General features: G+C 38.4%; 1 protein-coding gene across 1 annotated transcript in view; it reads left to right on the forward strand.

Moving 5' to 3' along the window:
* LOC138837137 (junction-mediating and -regulatory protein) overlaps positions 1-18,767 on the forward strand; it is a 78,779-nt gene extending 60,012 nt beyond the window's left edge. Inside the window, exons 8-11 of the mRNA XM_070035927.1 lie at positions 3,203-3,298; positions 4,367-4,979; positions 7,685-7,995; positions 13,147-18,767. Of these exons, the coding sequence (XP_069892028.1) occupies positions 3,203-3,298; positions 4,367-4,979; positions 7,685-7,992 (1,017 nt within the window). The 3' untranslated portion in view covers positions 7,993-7,995; positions 13,147-18,767. The remainder of the gene's footprint in view (positions 1-3,202; positions 3,299-4,366; positions 4,980-7,684; positions 7,996-13,146) is intronic.
* Positions 18,768-19,034: the final 267 nt, after the last annotated feature.

Raw genomic sequence — 19,034 nt, forward strand, 5'->3', positions numbered from 1 at the left:
GGGCACTGTCCCTGAGCTTTTGTGATCAAAGCTAGAGTTCTGCCATTTGAGCCATAGCTCTACTTTTTTTTTTTTTTTTTTTAAAGTCTCATGGGAGTTTTTGCCTGGGCTGACTTCAAACCATGATCCTCAGGTTTTAGCCTCCTGAGTAGCTAGAATACAGGCATGAGTACCTGGGACTGTGGATTTTTTTGTGTTTGAGTTTAGGGTGGTTCTTAATACCTCTTAATCTGGGTTTGTGCTGATGTCCTGCCCTTACTGAGTTTTTAAAAAATCAATATATATGTATGTGTATATTGTTACTAAATTATATTACATTCAGAGTAATCCGCCTATACCTTTTTCTATTTCATCTCTTCCATAGATTACTCTTATCCTTCCCCCTAACATTTTTTTTTTTGGTTGGTTGTGGGGCTGGAACTGTAGGCCTGGGCGCTGTCCCTCAGCTCTTCAGCTCAAGGCTAATGCTCTACCACTTGAGCCACAGTGCCACTTCTGGCTTTTTCTGCTTACGTGGTGCTGAGGAAATCAAATGCAGGGCCTCATGCATGCAAGGCAAGCGCTCTACCACTGAGCCACCTTCCCATCTTCCCCCCCATCCCCAACATCTCTTTAAATACATGAAATAATCACATGGCAGTAATAACTATCTGTAGACATTATATTATTTAGGGAAAAGCTGGTGGGAAATAGAGGAACTAAAGTATGATAATAGTGGAGGGTTGGGTTTAAAAAATATTGTAGTACCCCATCTCACTCTGTCATTACAAAGCCCAGACTTTCCTTCTGCTTCTAACTACACCTGTGGATTACAGTGTGCTCTAGAATACATGGCCAGGTTAATTTTTATGTGAAATTGTCTATACTTAAGGAGGTGGCTCCTGTTTTCTATCAAAAAAAAAAAAGTCTGTAAAGTATTTGCATGTTGAAAGCCCTCAACTAAAATATAGTCTTCCAAATGAGATTTCATTACAGTTTTTAAATGATTCAACAATAGGGGAGAATTTACAAACTGATAATTGCTGATAGGGTGTGTGATATTAAGTTACAAAATTCATGAACACTGCTTGAAGCATTCTTTTCCCCTAAATGTTGGTTATATTGGTTGAAACAATGTGTAATAAATTGCTGAGGAGGTAGTTGCTGATAATTTTTTTGTTCTCCAATAAAACTTTCTTTACCAAAACAGGTAGCCAGCTTATGGGTGCTGACCCTCTGTCTTTATGTGTCTTACTTATACACAGTTCTGTTGAGAACAGTGATCTTAACCATCTTAAGAGTTTTAAAGAAGAGATTATGTCTCATGTGCACAGGCAGCTATGATTCCAGTGGTTTCCTTCACCTGGTTTATTTTTAAAGCCACCTATACTTGAATTTGTAAAAGATAACAATCCTCTTAATCCTCTTGCCTCTGTCTCCCAGTGCTGGAACATTGCATATTTGATACTGAAATTGTTTAGGCCAAAGCCACCAATATAAAACAAGATTTCACTTTATCATATGAGAAAGAATTTTAAAGCAATGATTTGGATTAAAAAACATAGCGATGACTTGCGCCGGTGGTTCATGTCTATAATCTTAGCTACTCAGGAGGCTGAGATCTGAGGATTGTGGTTCAAAGCCAGCTGGGGCAGCAAAGTCTGTGAGACTTAAAATTTTTTTTTTTAATTTTTAATTTTTGGTTGGTTTTTGTTTTTATTTTTATTTTTTTATTGTGAAAATACTGTACAGAGAGGTTACAATTACATGGGCAAGATAATGAGTACATTTCTTATCAAGCATTGTAGCCTCCTCCTTTGTTTCCCCTTCCCATCCTCCCCCCCATCCCCCCACCGAATCCTCCTCCCCCGAGACTTTTTAAAATATATATATTTTTTATTGTAAAGATACTGTACAAAGGGGTTACAGTTATATGAGTAAGGTAATGAGTACACTTCCTATTGAGCATTGTTACCCCCTCCTTTGTTTTCCCCTACCATCCCTCCCCTCCCCACCTCCCAACTTCTCCCTCCCCCATCCTGAAGTTGTAAAGTTTGTTTTCAAGATAGTATCTTGTACATCTCATTGTTAAAATGAGTCAACCTGTATCCTTATTTCCACATTTTATTCCCTTCCCCTCCCCAAATTATAAAAATGTACACATAAGATGGAGGGCGCCAGAATCAAATACAGTGAAAACAGGGACTACATATGGGGGAAAGAACATACAAAAGAAACAAAAAAAAAATCACACAGTACTTTGTAAGTACATTAAAAACAATAGCAACAAAAATAGAACCTCTTGTGTCCCTATCTTGGAGTTCATTTTGCTTTAGCATCATCTTTTATGGTCATATGTACATAGCTTTTGACCTTTTCTGCTTTTCCTAGATATATGCTAGTTTTTGCAAATAAGGGAAACCATGGGACCTATGTTTCTTTGAGACTGGCTTACTTCACTTAATAAAATTTTTTCCAAGTCTTTCCATTTCTATCAAATGGGGTGGTGTCATTCTTTCTGATGGAGGCATAGAATGTGTGTGTGTGTGTGTGTGTGTGTGTGTGTGTGTGTGTGTGTGTGTGTGTGTGTGTGTGTGTGTGTGTGTGTGTGTGTGTGTGTGTGTGTGTGTGTGTGTGTGTGTGTGTGTGTGTGTGTGTGTGTGTGTGTGTGTGTGTGTGTGTTGTGTACACATTTTTTTTTATCTCCAATTAACTACCAGAAGTGGTGCTGTGGCTCAAGTGTCAAGTTGTAGAGCACTCACCTTGAGCTGAAGAGCTTAGGGACAGCGCCCCAAGACTAATGAAAAAAACCCCACAAAACATACTGTATTATATTGTAAGGATTTTGTTGAAGCCGGGTGCTGGTGGTTCTTAAGTGTAATCTCAGCTACTCAGGAGGCTGAGATCTGAGTATTGCTGTTCAGAGCCAGCCCCGGGAAGGAAATTCCATGAGATTTTTATCTCCAATTAACCTCCAGAAAACTGGAAGTGGTTCTGTGGCTCAAAGTGGTGGAGCACTAGCCTTCAGCTGAAGAGCTCAAGGACAGTGCCCAGACCCTGACCTCAAGTCCCATGACCACCAGCAAAAGATTTTGTTGACTGAAGCATCCCCTTGAGTCATTCATTTTAAATACTGGAAGAAAATTCATTCTTATTCTTCCCCCTAGTAATGTGAAAAGTGGATGTGGCATAACATAATGGATTGTTATTACTCTTTTGCTAGAAGAAAGAGAAATTACTTGATGAAGAAGAACGAAAAAGTGCCTGGGTTAGCCAAGAGAGACAGAGAACACTAGATAGACTTCGGACATTTAAGCAGGTAGTAAAAGTATGGTATATTTATTTTTTTTCTTATATTAAACAGTACTAAAGTCCTATTCTGTTTTTGTTTAGTGTATTATGATCATGGCAGTAACTGTTTTGAGTACATGGCACCCTTTGCTTTGGTTGTTTCCAGCGCTAATAGTATGACACTTGTCACACAGCTTCAATAGTATAAGAGGAATGTCAGACTTTTTGGGAAGATTGGATTCCTCTGGTAACAAGCTGATGCTTGGTACTAATTCCACATACATCAACCTTTGCTGGTCATAAATGGGGTTGACCATTGGTAAATGTGGATCAACCAACATATAGAGTGCTTGTGTACTCTCAGCCTCTGTGCAATTCAGAAACCATTGCTGAAGCTTCTGGCTCTAGTTGTTGAAGTGCTTCAGTGCTGTGTGTTGGGGGATCACCTCAGTGGTGAAATGATCTTTTAATTAACCATCTAGTATTATAGAAAAGATGGGTCGTGGTGAGACTACCCCTAAAAGAGTGGTTTCTTTTAGGTAAACCCCTAAGGCTTAAGTTAAACCTAATGCTAAATAAATGTTGTCTCCTAAATGGCATAATGCTATGAAAGTATTATAAGGCAGTATTCCAAAAAATTTTCATTGTATCATAAATAAATGTATTATTTCAGAGGCTTTTTAAAAAATTGATGTAAAAAATGTCAATGTTTTCATCTGTAAGCAATTGAAATTATATCATAAACTAGTATTAGTTTCTTAGCTTTCTGCATACCTGTAGCAAATATATTTGACATTTCACATACTAATTTTTTCCATTTAAATTAGTAATGTTAATGACTTAAATTACGTGGTAGTTTGGGACAGTTGGCTTCTTAAGTAGATAAGAGAGAACAGGGTCTTAACATATTTGTTAGGCAATAACAAAGGAGTTGGAGATAATTGCTGTGAAAATCAGTAGGTATTGGTATTCTAGTTTATTCTTATAACCACAAAAGAGCCAAAATAATACCCTTCAGTTAAAGGAGAAAGTAGCCTTTGTTCATTTTAGTTTTTAAATATATGACAATCAGTTACAATAACTTCTAATATTTTAGAGGTACCCTGGGCAAGTCATACTTAAATCAACCCGATTACGACTGGCCCATGCAAGAAGAAAAAGTGCAGCAAGTCCTATGTCCCGGGAGGATCAGGGTGACTCACTACCAGGAGTGTTGCAGGGAATGGAGAAAGCAGAAGAGTTGGGAGAAAGAAGAGACCCTCTTGGATCACCACAGACAACAGAACCCCAGAGCCTTGCACAACTTGAAGATTCTTCATTAGCACAACTTGAAGTCACTTCATTACCTCTCAGTGGTGTTGCCTCTGAACTGCCTCCCACTGCATCGCTTCCACTTTTGACTAGTAATGACCTCGAACCATGTTCTGGTACCATAGATCCAGTTCCACCACCTCTCCCTCCAACACCCCTGCCTCCACCTCCTCCTCCTCCTCCACCACCACCTCCACCACCTCTGCCTGTTGCAAAAGATGAATGTGCTGATGTCACCGCAGAGACACTGGAGAAAGGTCTGCCTAGAAAGGAAGGAACTGAGAAGAGAATTCCCAAATCAGCCAGTGCCCCCTCAGCTCACCTCTTTGACAGCAGCCAGTTGGTCAGTGCACGGAAGAAACTCAGAAAGACTGCTGAAAGTTTGCAAAGGAGAAGAGGTAAGTGCACAGGCATTTCCATCTGATGTATAGAATGAGGCATAGTGGAAGAACTTTATAATACATTACATTTGGCAAAGTTTAATAGTAAATGTTATTGGATAGTTAACAGGTTTTCAAGCAGAGAATTGTAATCATCTTGAGTTATTAAGACATACTTAAGAAATAATATATTTTGAAGTGACATTTGGTCCATTTTATGAACGATTTTTTTTTTTTTTTTGTCAGTCATGGGGCTTGAACTCTGGGCCTGGGCGCTGGACCTGAGCTCTTCTGCTCAAGGCTACCACTCTACCAGTTGAACCACAGTACCACTTCCAGTTTCCTGGTGGTTTTTTGGAGATAAGAGTCTCATGGACTTTGTTGCCCAGGTTGGCTTCGAACCATGATCCTCAGATCTCAGCCTCCGGAGTAGCTAGGATTACAGGCATGAGCCACTGGTGCCCGGCTATGAATGATTCTTTTTGTGTTAGAAAAAGTCTGGTTTTAGGCTGGGCACAATGGCTCATGCCTGTAATCCTAGCTACTCAGGAGGTTGAGATCTGAGGACTGTGGTTCGAAGCTAACCCTAACCTGGGCAGGAAAGTCTAAGAAACTCTTATCTCCAATAAACTACTCAGAAAAGGCTAGAAATGGTGCTGTGGCTCTGGTGGTAGAAAGCTAGTAGCCTTGAGCACAAAGAAGTTCAGAGACAGTGCCCAGGTCCTGAGTTCAAACTCCAGGACTGGGGTGAAAAGAAAAAGAGTCTGATTTAAACCTAGGAGATAAAGTACTCAGTGGCTAGGAGTGTCACTCAGGGTAGAGCATTTGGCAAACATGTTCAAGGTTTTGGGTTCTATATGCCCAGCACTACAAAACAATAGAAAGAAAAACTAATCTCATGTTTGGTCTCATTTTGCTTCTGAAGGCTTTAATTCATACCTTTTGTATGAAAAGGCAAAGAGTAGGAAGTGATAAGGGCATTTTATTGTTTGCCTCTCATTTTATTTTATTTTATTTTTTGGGGGGGTCCGGTCGTGGGGCCTGAACTCTGGGCCTGGGCGCTGTCCCTCAGCTCTTCAGCTCAAGGCTAGCGCTCTACCACTTGAACCACAGCGCCACTTCCAGCTTTTTTCTTTTTTCTTATGTGGTGCTGAGGAATCGAACCCAGGGCCTCGAGCATGCAAGGCAAGCGCTCTACCACTGAGCCACCTTCCCAGCCCCTGCCTCTCATTTTATTGTTGGCGCTCTCATAAAGGTTTTTTTTTTGCCTGTCCTGGTACTTGAACTTGTCTGAGCTCTGTCCCTGGGCGTTTATGCTCAAGGCTAGTACTTTGCCACTTGAGCCACAGCTTTACTTCTGTTTGTTTCCTTGTTGTTGTTGTTGTTTTGTGATTAGAGATAGAATCTTACCAACTTTTCTACCTTAACCACAATACTCAGATCTTAGCCTCCTGAGTAACTAGGATTACTGGCCTGAGTCACTGGTACCTGGCTAATAAAGTTACTTTTTAAAAGGGGGAAGTTAGGCTGCCACTGTACCACTGATCTATTCTCCAATGCATCAAGACACCATTCTGTAGAAGATTTCTTACCATAATCTCAGTAGAACCATTCTGTAGAAGATTTCTTACCATAATCTCAGTAGAAGTTCACATACACAATTAAATGGAGAGAAAAAGCACTGTTAGTACAATGAAGCAATGTTTATTCTTTCTTTCTTTCTTTCGTTGGTCATGAGGCTTGAACTCTGGGCCTGGGCGCTGTCTCTCTTCAGCTCAAGGCTAGTGCTCTACCACTTGAGCCACAGCGCCACTTCCAGTTTTCTGGTGGTTAATTGGAGATAAGAGTCTCACAGACTTTGGACTTTGAACTGTGATCCTCTGATCTCAGCCTCCTGAGTAGCTATGATTACAGGTGTGAGTCACCAATGCCTAGCTATTCTTCTCTCTCTCTCTCTCTCTCTCTGTCTTTTCTCTTTCTCTCTCTCTCTCTCTTTTCTATTTCTTTCTGTTGTGAGGCTTTAACTCAGGGCCTTGGCACTGTCCCTGAGCTCTCTTGCACAAGGTTAGCACTCTACCACTTTGAGCCACAGCTCCACTTCTGGTTTTTGAGTGGTTAAATTGGAGGTAAGAGTTTCATGGGGACTTTTCTAGCTGGGCTGGCTTCAAACCACGATTCTCAGATCTCAGTTTCCTGAGTAGCTAGGATTATAGGTGTGAGCCACCAGCACTTGGCAAGTTTCGTTTTTAAAAAGGATATATGTTATCCAGTCACTAAATCTGGATGAGGCAGGGGAAATAGGACTCTCATCTTCACATTAATAAGATTGCCTTTCATCTCTCGATCTGTTCCCTTCTTTCACATTGGAAGTGATAGGAATAGAAAGAGTATCTGATAGGAATAGAAAGAGCACTGGTAGCTCATGCCTGTAATCCTAGCTACTCAGGAGGCTGAGATCTGAGGATCACAGTTCAAAGCCAACCTGGGCAAGAAAGTCTGTGAGACTCTTACCTCCAGTTGATCACAGAAAAAGCCAGAAGAGTACCTGACAAGGAACTTGAATCTTGCCTTAAGTGATGCTCGCTACTGTTCTGGCAACCTTCTACTCACAGCTTATGGTGCCAGTGCCTTGGGCTTTCATAGTCCAATAATCTAGAGGTCATATAGTTTGACTTTTAAGTTCATACCTAACTGTAATTAATTGTTCTTTCCTTTTCTAAAAGTGAGCTCACCCATGGATGAGGTGCTAGCATCCTTGAAGCGTGGTAGTTTCCATTTGAAAAAGGTTGAACAGCGAACTCTACCCCCTTTTCCTGATGAAGATGATAGCAACAATATCTTGGCACAAATAAGGAAAGGGGTAAAATTGAAGAAGGTTCAGAAGGACGTTTTGAGAGAATCCTTCACACTTCTGCCTGATACAGACCCTCTGACACGGAGCATCCATGAAGCTCTAAGAAGAATTAAAGAGGCATCTCCTGAGTCAGAGGATGAAGAAGAGGCCCTGCCTTCCACAGATTGGGAGAACTAACAAGTAAATAACCTGTTGTCTTTATTAGCATTCAGTAATACAGCTTTTGTAATTGGTTGATGGGGCCCGGTGTTCTTTTCAAGTCTTGGATCTATTATTTATGCAAATGCTATGTTTCCATTAAAAATTATTGAGGTATATCCTAACTAAAAGGACCATCTTATTCTTCCCTTACCCAGAAAAGACTTTTTCTAGCTGAACTACTTCATTTAAACAAGTTTGCTTTTCTTGTTTAATTAGCTTACATTAAGTATGGGAGGGAGAGGATTTCATTCTTACATTCCACGTTTATAATATATTCCAGTCAATTTCATTCCCTTTTATCAGTTCCCTCCCCCCCCCCCCCCCCACACAAAGGAGTTTCTAAGGTCAGTGTAGAAAATGATTGCATTGTTTGGATAGTTAGCTTTCTGAACCTTTAAAACTAGTAATACATGTAGCATTCTGCTAAGTAATCGAGTTCAGGTCTATTACTTTTTTTTTTTTTTTTTTTTTTGGTCAGTTATGGGGCTTGAACTCTGGGCTTGGGCGCTGTCCCTCAGCTCTTCAGCTAAAGGCAAGCGCTCTACCACTTGAGCCACAGTGCCACTTCTGGTTTTCTTGTGGTTTATTGGAGATGAGCCTCACGAACTTTTCTTGCCTGTGCTGGCTTTTCACTGTGATTCTCAGATCTCAGCCTCTTGAGTAGCTAGGATTACAGGTGTGAGCCACCAGAGCCAGGCTCACTACATTTTTAAATAATAAGAATAACTGGGTATGGTTTTGAACATCTACAATTTTTTTTTCTTCTTGCCAGTCCTGGGGCTTGAACACAGGGCCTTGGCACTGTATCTGAGCTTCTTTTGCTCAAGGGTAGCACTCTACTACTTGAACCAGAGCACCACTTCCAGCTTTTTCTGTTTATGTGGTACTGAGGAATCAAACTCAGGGCGTTATGCATGCTAGACAAGCTCTCTACCACTAAGTCACATTCCCAGCCCAACATCTGTAATTTTGATACTTGGGTGGTGGACATAGGAGGGTTGAAAATTCAATGCCAGCCTAGGCGGAAACGGCATAATCCTGTCTCAAGAACAAGATGGGTATGTTGGCTGACAGCTGCATTCTCAGCTGTGTGGGAGGTTTAAGTAGGAAGAGCACGGTCCAAGGCCACCCAAGTAATAAGCTCAGATTCTATCTGAAAAAGAAGTTATTAAATAAAAGCAAAATGTAGCCAGGCACTTGGGGGGCTCATGCCTGTAATCATAGCTACTCAAGAGTCTGAATGAGAGCTGAATAACATGGTTTGAAACCAGTCTGACCAAAGTCTTTGACACTCTTGGTTTTGTTTTTTTGTTTTTTTTTTTTGGCCGGTCATTGGGCTTGAAATTGGGTGCTGTCCCTGAGTTCTTCAGCTCAAGGCAAGCACTCTACCGTTTGAGCCACAGTACCACTTCCAGTTTTTGAGTGGTTTATTGGAGATAAGAGTCTCATGGACTTTCTTGCCTGGGCTGGCTTTAAACCATGATCCTCAGATCTCAGCCTCCTCAGTAGCTAGGATTGAGCTACCAGCACTCAGTAGTCTTTGACACTCTATCTCCAATCAACTACTCAGAACAATCTGGAGATGGTAATATGGCTCAAGTGGTAGAGCACTAGCCTTGAGCACAAAGAGGCTCAGGGACAGCTCTCAGGTCCTGAGTTCAAGCCCCTAGACTGGCCAAAAAAATTTTTAAAAAGAAAAAATGCTGAGGTCATGGCTTCAATCAACTTCAAGTGCTTACCTAGCAAATGTGCAACTCTGAGTTCAAAACTTCAATATTGCCAAAAATTAGAAGTAAAATAATAGTTAAAATATAGAAGACATTATTTGGCTATATCAAATAAAATGTTGTTAAAAGTAGTAATTTTACCTGTGCCTTTTGGGTATGGAAATATTAGGGAAATGTTATTCTATTTCTACTCTGTTGCTCCATGTGTACCAGGGTTATGTGTTCCCATGCTTCAGCCAACCTTCAGCAATACCATTGTTCTTGCTTTATTGCAGTCTTATATAACTCACTTGTATGGCTCACTTATTTAAAATCATTTTCGCCTGTACCATAGGTACACTAAATATATCACTATGTCTTCTCAAATATCTTAGAGACTCGGGTTTGTTCAACTGGGAATGGTTTCTGCTGTAGATACTTGCAGATTCTCTTCCATTGCTCTGTTCTTGTTATATAGCGTGTTGTCTCCCAGACTGTTCCTTAGCGTATAGCTAAAACTGTCATGGTGCTGATTCCACATATTAGCTTTTCATTACAGCTAGCCTGCAGTGGTCTAAACCTGGCACATCAACTGCTCAGGCTGTGTCTTTATCTGTCTTCTCTCTTCTTACCAGGTCTGCCTGACAGAAGACATTTCATCAGCATTGTGTATAATTCAACAGTCAGAGGTGTAATTTATAGTTTCTGGCTACTAATGGTATTTCCTTAATATTATGTATTAAGAATACAGTACATGATGTATTTGAATTTTTTTTTTTTTGGTCTTTTTTAGCTGTTGTGGGGCTTGAACTGGGACCTGTACGCTGTCCCTGAACTCCTTTCTCAAGGCTAGTACTCTACCACTTTGAGCCACAGCACCACTTCTGGTTTTCTGATGTTTAATTTGAGAATCTCACTGACTTTCCTGCCCCTGCTGGCTTTGAACTGTGATCCTCAGATGTCAGCCTCATAGGATTACAGGTGTGAGCTACCACCACCTGGCCTGTGCTTTTTCCTCAGGGCCTGGCACTCTCCCTGAGCTGCTTTTGCTCAAGGGTAGCACTCTACCATTTGAGCCACAGCACCACTTCTAGCTTTTTCTGTTTATGTGGCACTGAGGAATCAAACCTAGGGCTTCGTGAACTCTAGGCAGGCATTCTGCCACTGAGCCCCATTCTACTAAGCCACATTCCCAGCCCCTGTGCCTTTTTTTTTTTTTTAATTAGATGTAAGGGACTGTTTATGGCTGGCATGTATTACACAATACTGAAAGGAAAACACACTGTTAGATAGCATAGGCATACAGTTATCTCATTTGTATATTGATTTACTTTCCTTTGTATATATGCCCAAGAATGGTCTGGTGGGATCATAAGCTCTGTCTTTAATGTTTTGAGGATCTTCTGTACTGATTTATAGTAGTTGCATTAGTTTACATTCCCACCAACAGTGTATGAAGGTTTCTTTTTCCTCTTCACCAGAATTTCTTGTTTGCTTTCTTGATGGTCATTTGGACTGTGGTATAATGGGATCTCAATGTAGGTTTGTTTTAGCTTACATTAGTTATATAGAGGGGGAATTTCATTGTAGTTTTGATACACATTTTCTTTGTGGCTAACGATATCAAACATTTCTTTCTAAAGTAGCCATTTTTGTATTTCTCCTGAGAATTGTCTGTTCAGTTCTAATTGGATTATTCATTTGCTTTTTAATTTTTTGAGGTCTTAGTATATTCTGGTCATTAACTTTATTGAATTTTGGTGGTGATTTTCTCCTTGTGTTACCTATCTTTTGTTCTGGTAATTTTTAATATACAGAAACTTTGATGCAATCCTATTTGTCAATTTTTGTTGGGTTTGCTTGCATTATTAGAGTCCCTAATTCAGGAAATAATTACTTAAGGATTATCTTTCAAAGTTTCCCAGTGTTTTCCCTTAGTAGTTTCAAGTCTTATATTACAATGTTTAATCCATTTGGAGTTTTTTATGTTTGTTTTGTTTTTGTTTTTAACAACTTGTTAGTCTTCTGCCTTTCTGTAGCCAGTTTTCCCAGAATTTTTGTCTTTTGGCCCTCTGTTAGATGAGTGTAGATGTGTGATTATATGTTAAGTCTTTGGTCCATTGCTCTTCAAGTCTCTCTTTATGCTAGTGCCATTTTACTATGGCTCTTGTACTGTAATTTAAAGTCAGTTATTGTGATACTTATGATGTTGCTTTTTGCTGAGGATTACTTTTGTTGCTTGGGGTCTTTTGGGTCTCTATATAAATTTTAGTATTGATTTTCAATATAAATAATACTATGAGTACATATATAAATATATATATATATGTATATATATATATATATATATATATATACCTTGACTACAGGTAAGTTCATATTTCTGAAACAGTAATTTTGAATAAAAAAACAGGTGGCAGTTTGTGAGACAAACGTTTGAGACTGAATTTACCCTGTGATATATAGGGATTTTTGTTGTTGTTGTTGTTTTCATTTTATGCTGGTACTGGGGCTTGAATTCAAGACCCTGCAGTCCTGCTTGGTTTATCCCCTCTTGGCTGACACTCTATTTGAGCCATGCTTCCATTAACCATCATTTTTGCTAGTTAATTGGATGGAAGAGTCATATGGACTTTTATATTGGGCTGCCTCTGAACCCATGATATCTTGGATCTGAGTAGCTTATAAGCATGAGCTGCTGGCACCCAGCCAATATGTAGCTTTTATATAAATTATCAGGACATAAAATATAGTTATGACATAAAAATGACAGCGAGTTTAACAGTCTTTTAGCATTGATCAAAATTCTTTTAAAATCATTGTTTTAATTTTTATTACTTAAAAGACAAACATGTCCTTCTAACAAAGGGTTTCTCTTTTTTTGTTTGCTGCTGGTCCTGGGGCTTACACTCAGGGCCTAAGTGTTGTCCATAAACTTTTTTCCCCCCACTTCTCCTAGCAGTCTACCACTTGAGCCACAGCTCTACTTCTGGCTTTTTCAGTGGTTAATTGGAGATGAGTCTTATGAGTTTTCCTGCCATGGTTGGCTTTTTGGACTATAATCTTCAGATCTCAGTTTTCTGACTAGCCAGGATTATAGGAGTAGGCCACCAGTGCCTGATTTACAAAAGAGTTTCTTGTGTACCACCACCTTTAAAGAAAAACCCATCAATGTTCATCTTGGGTGTTAGGGAACATATATATACAATTTTTAAGAAGACATTTTTAATTGGCATATGTTAGCTATACAAAAAAGGGGATTTTATTGTAACATTTTCATGCATTTGTACAATGTATTCCAGTCTCTTTCCCCCATCATTCTTCCATTACCCTCTCCCCTCCCCTTCCTAATACAGTTTTAGTAACTTCCTTCTTCATATTTAAAATCTTTTTTTTTAAAACACTTTTATTTGTTTACAAACAGGTGTCTTAGAAGAAAGAAAAAACCTACAGATGAAGATTAGTTCCAATCCTTTTGGAAAACAAAACTTTTAAACTCTTGAGTCCAGAATTGGATTATATTAGATCCAAAGTATACTGGCTGAGTAGGCTGAAAAAAAAAAGGAAGCACCATTGGTAGGTTATTGCTTTTTCCAGTCATTCCAGTTGATTAGTTTAGATGTGCAATATTCCTGGCTACAATGGAGAAAAGACCTTCCAGAGACAGCTGTCTTTTATAAATTTTCTCATCCATCCACTTGTATATCTCCTTCTAGTGCCCAGCTAAGCTAGGGGTCACTCTGGCTTGGAAGAAAACACACTGGGTTGACAAAGATCTACTATGAGATATTTTGAGACTGCTTAGAGATCCATCTTGCAATGTACTGAGAAGATGTACTGAAAAACAGAGCTTCTTCCATATCATCTTGTAGAAATACTACAGCACCCTGAAAAGAAAAGTTTGTTGTGGTAGCTGTAAGTCAGGAATTAAAATTATCAAGTGGAAATGCACTTAAAATTTCCAAATCACTTATCTCTAAAGGAATTTTCACAATGATGTTCAACATCTGAAAATCCAACAAGAGTTAGACCTATTAATGTGTGTACTACAACATGATGTATTTAACAAGACTTATTTTTAGAAGGCCACCCAGTCTTACACTTTGTAAGGGTTTGGAGTTCAAATTTCCATACTTTTAAATAGGTTTTCATAATTCTGAATTTGTAATAGTTTGAATTTATGTGCATCCTTGTTTATCAAAAGCAGTACTTTGTAATTTGATATTTCAAATTATTTTTGGTTTTTTTGTTTGAGCTATTGTTTATTATAACATGACTTTCCTGTTTAGAATCAGAAATCAGGATTCAAAAATAGGAATGCAGATCACAACTCTACCATGCACATTTTGTGTTTTTATTATGATCCACAGTGAGACACACATGCTCTGCAAAGGTACAGAAAGTAGATAAACAGAAAAGCCTCTTTGGCATTTCAGTCTTCAAATGCTTTGACTAGAACTTTGAGAGCGAACCTTTGTTATTGTCACTTGACTTTTAAACATCTGCAGCTCTGGGTGATGATTTAGCTGAGGATAGGGTCTTGAAGGATATATTTTTGTGCATAGAGCCGTCATGGAGTATCAGTAGGACTGCTGTGGGCTTGCATACCGGGAGGTATGGTCGCCTCGTTTTCAGTGTAATTCTGCTTAAGGCAGAACTTGGCCTTTATGCAGGGAGCTGAGGATTGAAATACCAAAAAGAACTTACTTAACAAGGAGCTCTTTGGCCTCACCCCAGAAAACAGTACAGTAGTAAACACTCCTGTGTGTTTTAACTGTTTTCCTAGAGAAAAACCATTCATATTCTTGTCATTTTTAAATGTTATTTTCTTTAAAATAATAATGGAGAAAAGTTTGGCCACAGGTTATATAAGACAAAATCTACACACTTAAATGTTAGTATTGTGATTATTAATGAGATTAGGAGCTTCTGCATAGTATCATGAAACTTATTTCAGTTCTAGCCTAATTCCTATCTGAAATGATTAAAAATGCAGATCCTACTATATAAACTTCATCCTAAAATGAGGGTGGATGGGCTGGTATATCCTTTTGTCAGTAAAACATTAGAATTAGAATATGTTTTATTATCCAAAGCACTATTGGCCACATTAATCCATTTGAATTTTTTAACTTAAAAGCACGTATTAGTTTCATGTATTTAGTTTTTCATGGATCTGTCTATCAATATTTTATGTATTCAACTTTGTCGATGCTTGTTCATAACCTAAGTTTTATTCATTTCTTTCCACTTTAGAAAAACAAACACTGGAATTCTAATGTATTGAGAGAGATTTACACCCACTTAGTGTTAAAGCTGGGGTTCCTTTAAAAACCAGGCTCACTTTAAAAAGGATCCTGTTATCTGTCCTCCTGAGCCTTGTGTGGAAAGTGTGTATGAGATACTAGATGCACTCCCAGTCCTCAGCAGTTCCCACTCTAGTGCTCTAGGTACTCCCCACACTTGAAAGACATGGCTGAAGCCTTGTTGGCAGCCAGCTAATAATTTCTGGGAAATTATTTTCCCCTACTCATCTATTTCTCTGTGCAGGATTAGGGTCTCAGGCTGGGTGTAGGCCCATTATGTAGTGCTTACCTGAGTTACCAAAAGGCTCAGAGTTCCGCTTCAAATCAGATTATAAGTTACTATAGTCACAAATAATAGAGTTACTCACTGACAATAGCATTTAAAATAGTGTCCACTTGTCCTTAAAGATATCACCAACTGGCCCTCATTAATTTAAGCTTCAGAGCCCCACAATAATTGCGTCAGTACAAACCAACCATATTTCGATTCATGGTACTTTAGGTGATCACAATCTCAATTCCAAACTTTTCTGTACTTCTGTACAATTGAGAATATCTTACAGTTATACTTCTGTGTCATCTCTGTATCCATAAACAGCTGCTTACTTTATGGTGAATCAGTTTAGAAGTTAATTTACCTAATGAGTCACAATTGCATTGTATTTAAAATGGGAAAACCAGGAGACAATGACTTGTTAATGTTTTGAGATTAGGCTCATTTGACCATCAATTTCAAATATTCCCCCTGCTAATACAACCAAAATTGTATATATAAAACCAACATAGCATGTATAGAAAAAATAATCATAGTGGTTTAAAAGGTGTCTATTAAAGTATGAAGAAATGCCTTGCTTAATGAGGGTTTTTTGTTTGTGGGTTGTTGGGCTTGAACTCAGGGCCTGGGTGCTGTCCTGAGCCTCCTTGTGCTCAAGCCCAGCCCTCTCCCATTTGAGCCACAGTGCCACTTCTGGCTTTTTCTGTGGTGGTACTGAGGAACGGAACCTAGGGCTTCATGCATGCTAGGCAAGAACTCATCACTAAGCCACATTCCCAGCCCTTAATGAGGATTTTTAAAAGTATACTTTGTAGTAAATTTTATAGTTTTCTTGAGTTTGTGAGCATCATAAAACATTGCATAAAGATACTCATGTTGTAAGTGAGCACAGCTGTATTTCTGTCAAGGGAGTGCAGAACTTCTCCCATTACCTGAGTACTCTGGTTGACTATAATAAAAGGGGGAAATCATTGTTGCAACGAAATTGAACTCTGTAATAACAGTAGTTGATAATATGGCATGGCCACCTTACATCGTAATATATGTTAAATTACAGAGCATACTTTAGCATTTATAGACCCTGAGAATTAAACTCTTAAAATGGTGGAAAAGCTAGTGGGGGCAGCATCTTCTCTGTGAGATAGTGTCAGTATACAGGTCATGTAGTTAATCTTGCACATTTCATAAGATTTGAAATTATATTCACTAAATTTATTGAATTAAATACATGCTTTTACACTTAAAAAATCTTTTTAAAAAATTACAAGAAATTTGGTTCTTTTCCCCCTCTCCCCCAGGTTTATTAAATCATTTAAGTATTGTACACTAAACAGATACCAACCTGTAAAGTACTTTTGGGTCCTGATAAGCCCTATCAGGGAATCAATATTTCTTTTTTTTTTTTTTTTTTTTTTGGGGTCCAGTCATGGGGCCTGAACTCTGGGCCTGGGCGCTGTCCCTCAGCTCTTCAGCTCAAGGCTAGAGCTCTACTACTTGAGCCACAGTGCCACTTCCGGCTTTTTTTTTCTTTTTGCTTATGTGGTGCTGAGGAATAGAACCCAGGGCCTCATGCATGCAGGGCAAGTGCTCTACCACTGAGCCACCTTCCCAGCCCCGGAATCAATATTTCTTACCAGGTTATTTAGAGACAAACAAAAGATATCAAATAACTGTAAAACATTTCAAATTTTTTGCAGATACCTTGTTATAATGCAGCCATTTGATAGAGCAGAAACTTGTAGTTTCACTGAATTCTTGCACTGAAAAGAAATATAAAGTAAATGTGCATTTAAACAGATTTTATTTTCCCTTTAATGCTTAGCATAGTGTTAGAGAATGAGCAACAAGATGTACTTGAGATGGAAGAGGCATAAGAAAGTAGCAGCACCTTACTGTTGAGCACACTGCATTTATTTAGTGCTACTGACCAACTCAGTAGTAATCTCTGGACTTTGCTGCAAAGTTTTCTTTAGTTAAAGCACATTAAGAAGAGTGTCTGCTTAATTGCTTTGTAAAATGAAGCAGTAGTATTTTTTAATCCTATGATGAATATATAGTGCAATTTAAAAGGTTTTCCTACAAAATGAATTTATAATATTGCCTAAACTATCATGTCTATAAACAGAGGCTTTTTAAAGGTGGGAGAGAGTCTAGATTCTGAGTGTGTGTGCGGTGCATGTGTGTACATTTAATGTTTGCCCATCGAGTTATTCCAAAGATGTGTTTATTCTAAAATTGTCTATGTTTTACTTGTAGTAAACAGATAACTTGGCACTTACATGATGTACTTGATTGATTCCAAATTTATGTTTCCCACCTTTTACAACACAAGCACATTTATGCCACTGTAGGGTGCATGTATAGAAGATACCTCTGAGGTTAACATGTTAGAATCGGGGGGAGGGGGGAATTTTACACAGTTTCAATGCAGTTGGGTTTTGAGGATGAGAGGAAGTTTGTTTTGTTTTTGTTTTTGTAAATTCAGGCACAACCACAAGGGCTTAGTTTGGGGAGTTGAGGGTAGGGAAGAAAGATGCTTGAAAAAAGGGACGTTTAGGTGAAAGCAAAAGAGATGGGTATTGGCTATTTAGTTCAGTTTTAACAGGAATTGGTTTTTTTTTTTTAACTTGCATGTTCTGTGGTTAAATATCAAAGAGTTTTCCCAACTTTCCCCAATACTCGTTTTACCATTTTTAACAAGTCTCCATAATCACAAAGTGGCATTACTCCTTTGTATGAACCAAAAGGGGTAGATTATGCAACCCCTACAGTGACTTCTGGCTTTCTTGACTTTGACACAATCCACATTGGCTCACTGAATTTCTCATTGAACTGTATGTTATTGCTAAGTGTGACACCATAATATGTAGTTAATGAAAAACGGAAGGCTGCAAATCATTTTGCATGAATAAAAGCCCATTAGGGCTAATGAAACTGACTTTTTTTTTTCTTGTAGCCATTCTGGGTGAATGAAAATTATAATGACAAAATGATTCACCATTTACTAGCTTTGTGCAATATTGTAAAGGTAGAGAAACAAAACACTAGCACATTGTGCTTGGCTTTTAAGGTTGCTTTTACCACCACTACATTAAAAAGACAATATACACAGTGTAATGTAAATGCCAGCTCTTGCAAATCTGCAATACTTAAATATGCTCAATTAACATTCTAAAGTATTAAAAGTAAAAAGAAAACTACTAAACAAGCATTTATAGCAATACTATGAAATCTCCAATAATTGTTTTGACTGTTGCCTTTTGCTCTTTAGTGCAACTTTTCTGCATTGTAATTATTGTATTGCTTTGTATTTCATGTTTTTTACACTCATGACTTCAGAGTTAAGTACTTGTACACCAAGTATTGCAATCACCTTTCTCTTATTGTACATGCAATGTAACAACATACAGTTTTTGGTGCTTAACAATATTCCTTCTTTTCTTTAATAAAGGATATTTATTTGAATTAAGCTGATTTGGATTATTTAAAATAGGAGTAGAGGTATTTCTGTTTCAGAAAGGAGGAGTATAGCAACTTGGGCACTTTTGTCATGTCATTGTGTATTCAAGTTACAGTGTGCTGTTTGTTGGTAAGTATTTCAATGGTAGCTGTATTTGTGCCAGTATCTCTCTTCTATGTACAAATATGGGTTTGAAAATTCTGTTTTTCAAAATTGGAAGGTTTAAAAAAAAACCCTTATTATTTGAGACAGAGTCTACTTATATAGTCCAG

The sequence above is a fragment of the Dipodomys merriami genome, unplaced genomic scaffold, assembly GCF_024711535.1.
Source record: "Dipodomys merriami isolate MVZ:Mamm:240054 unplaced genomic scaffold, mDipMer1.0.p SCAF_263, whole genome shotgun sequence".
Classification (NCBI taxonomy): domain Eukaryota; kingdom Metazoa; phylum Chordata; class Mammalia; order Rodentia; family Heteromyidae; genus Dipodomys; species Dipodomys merriami.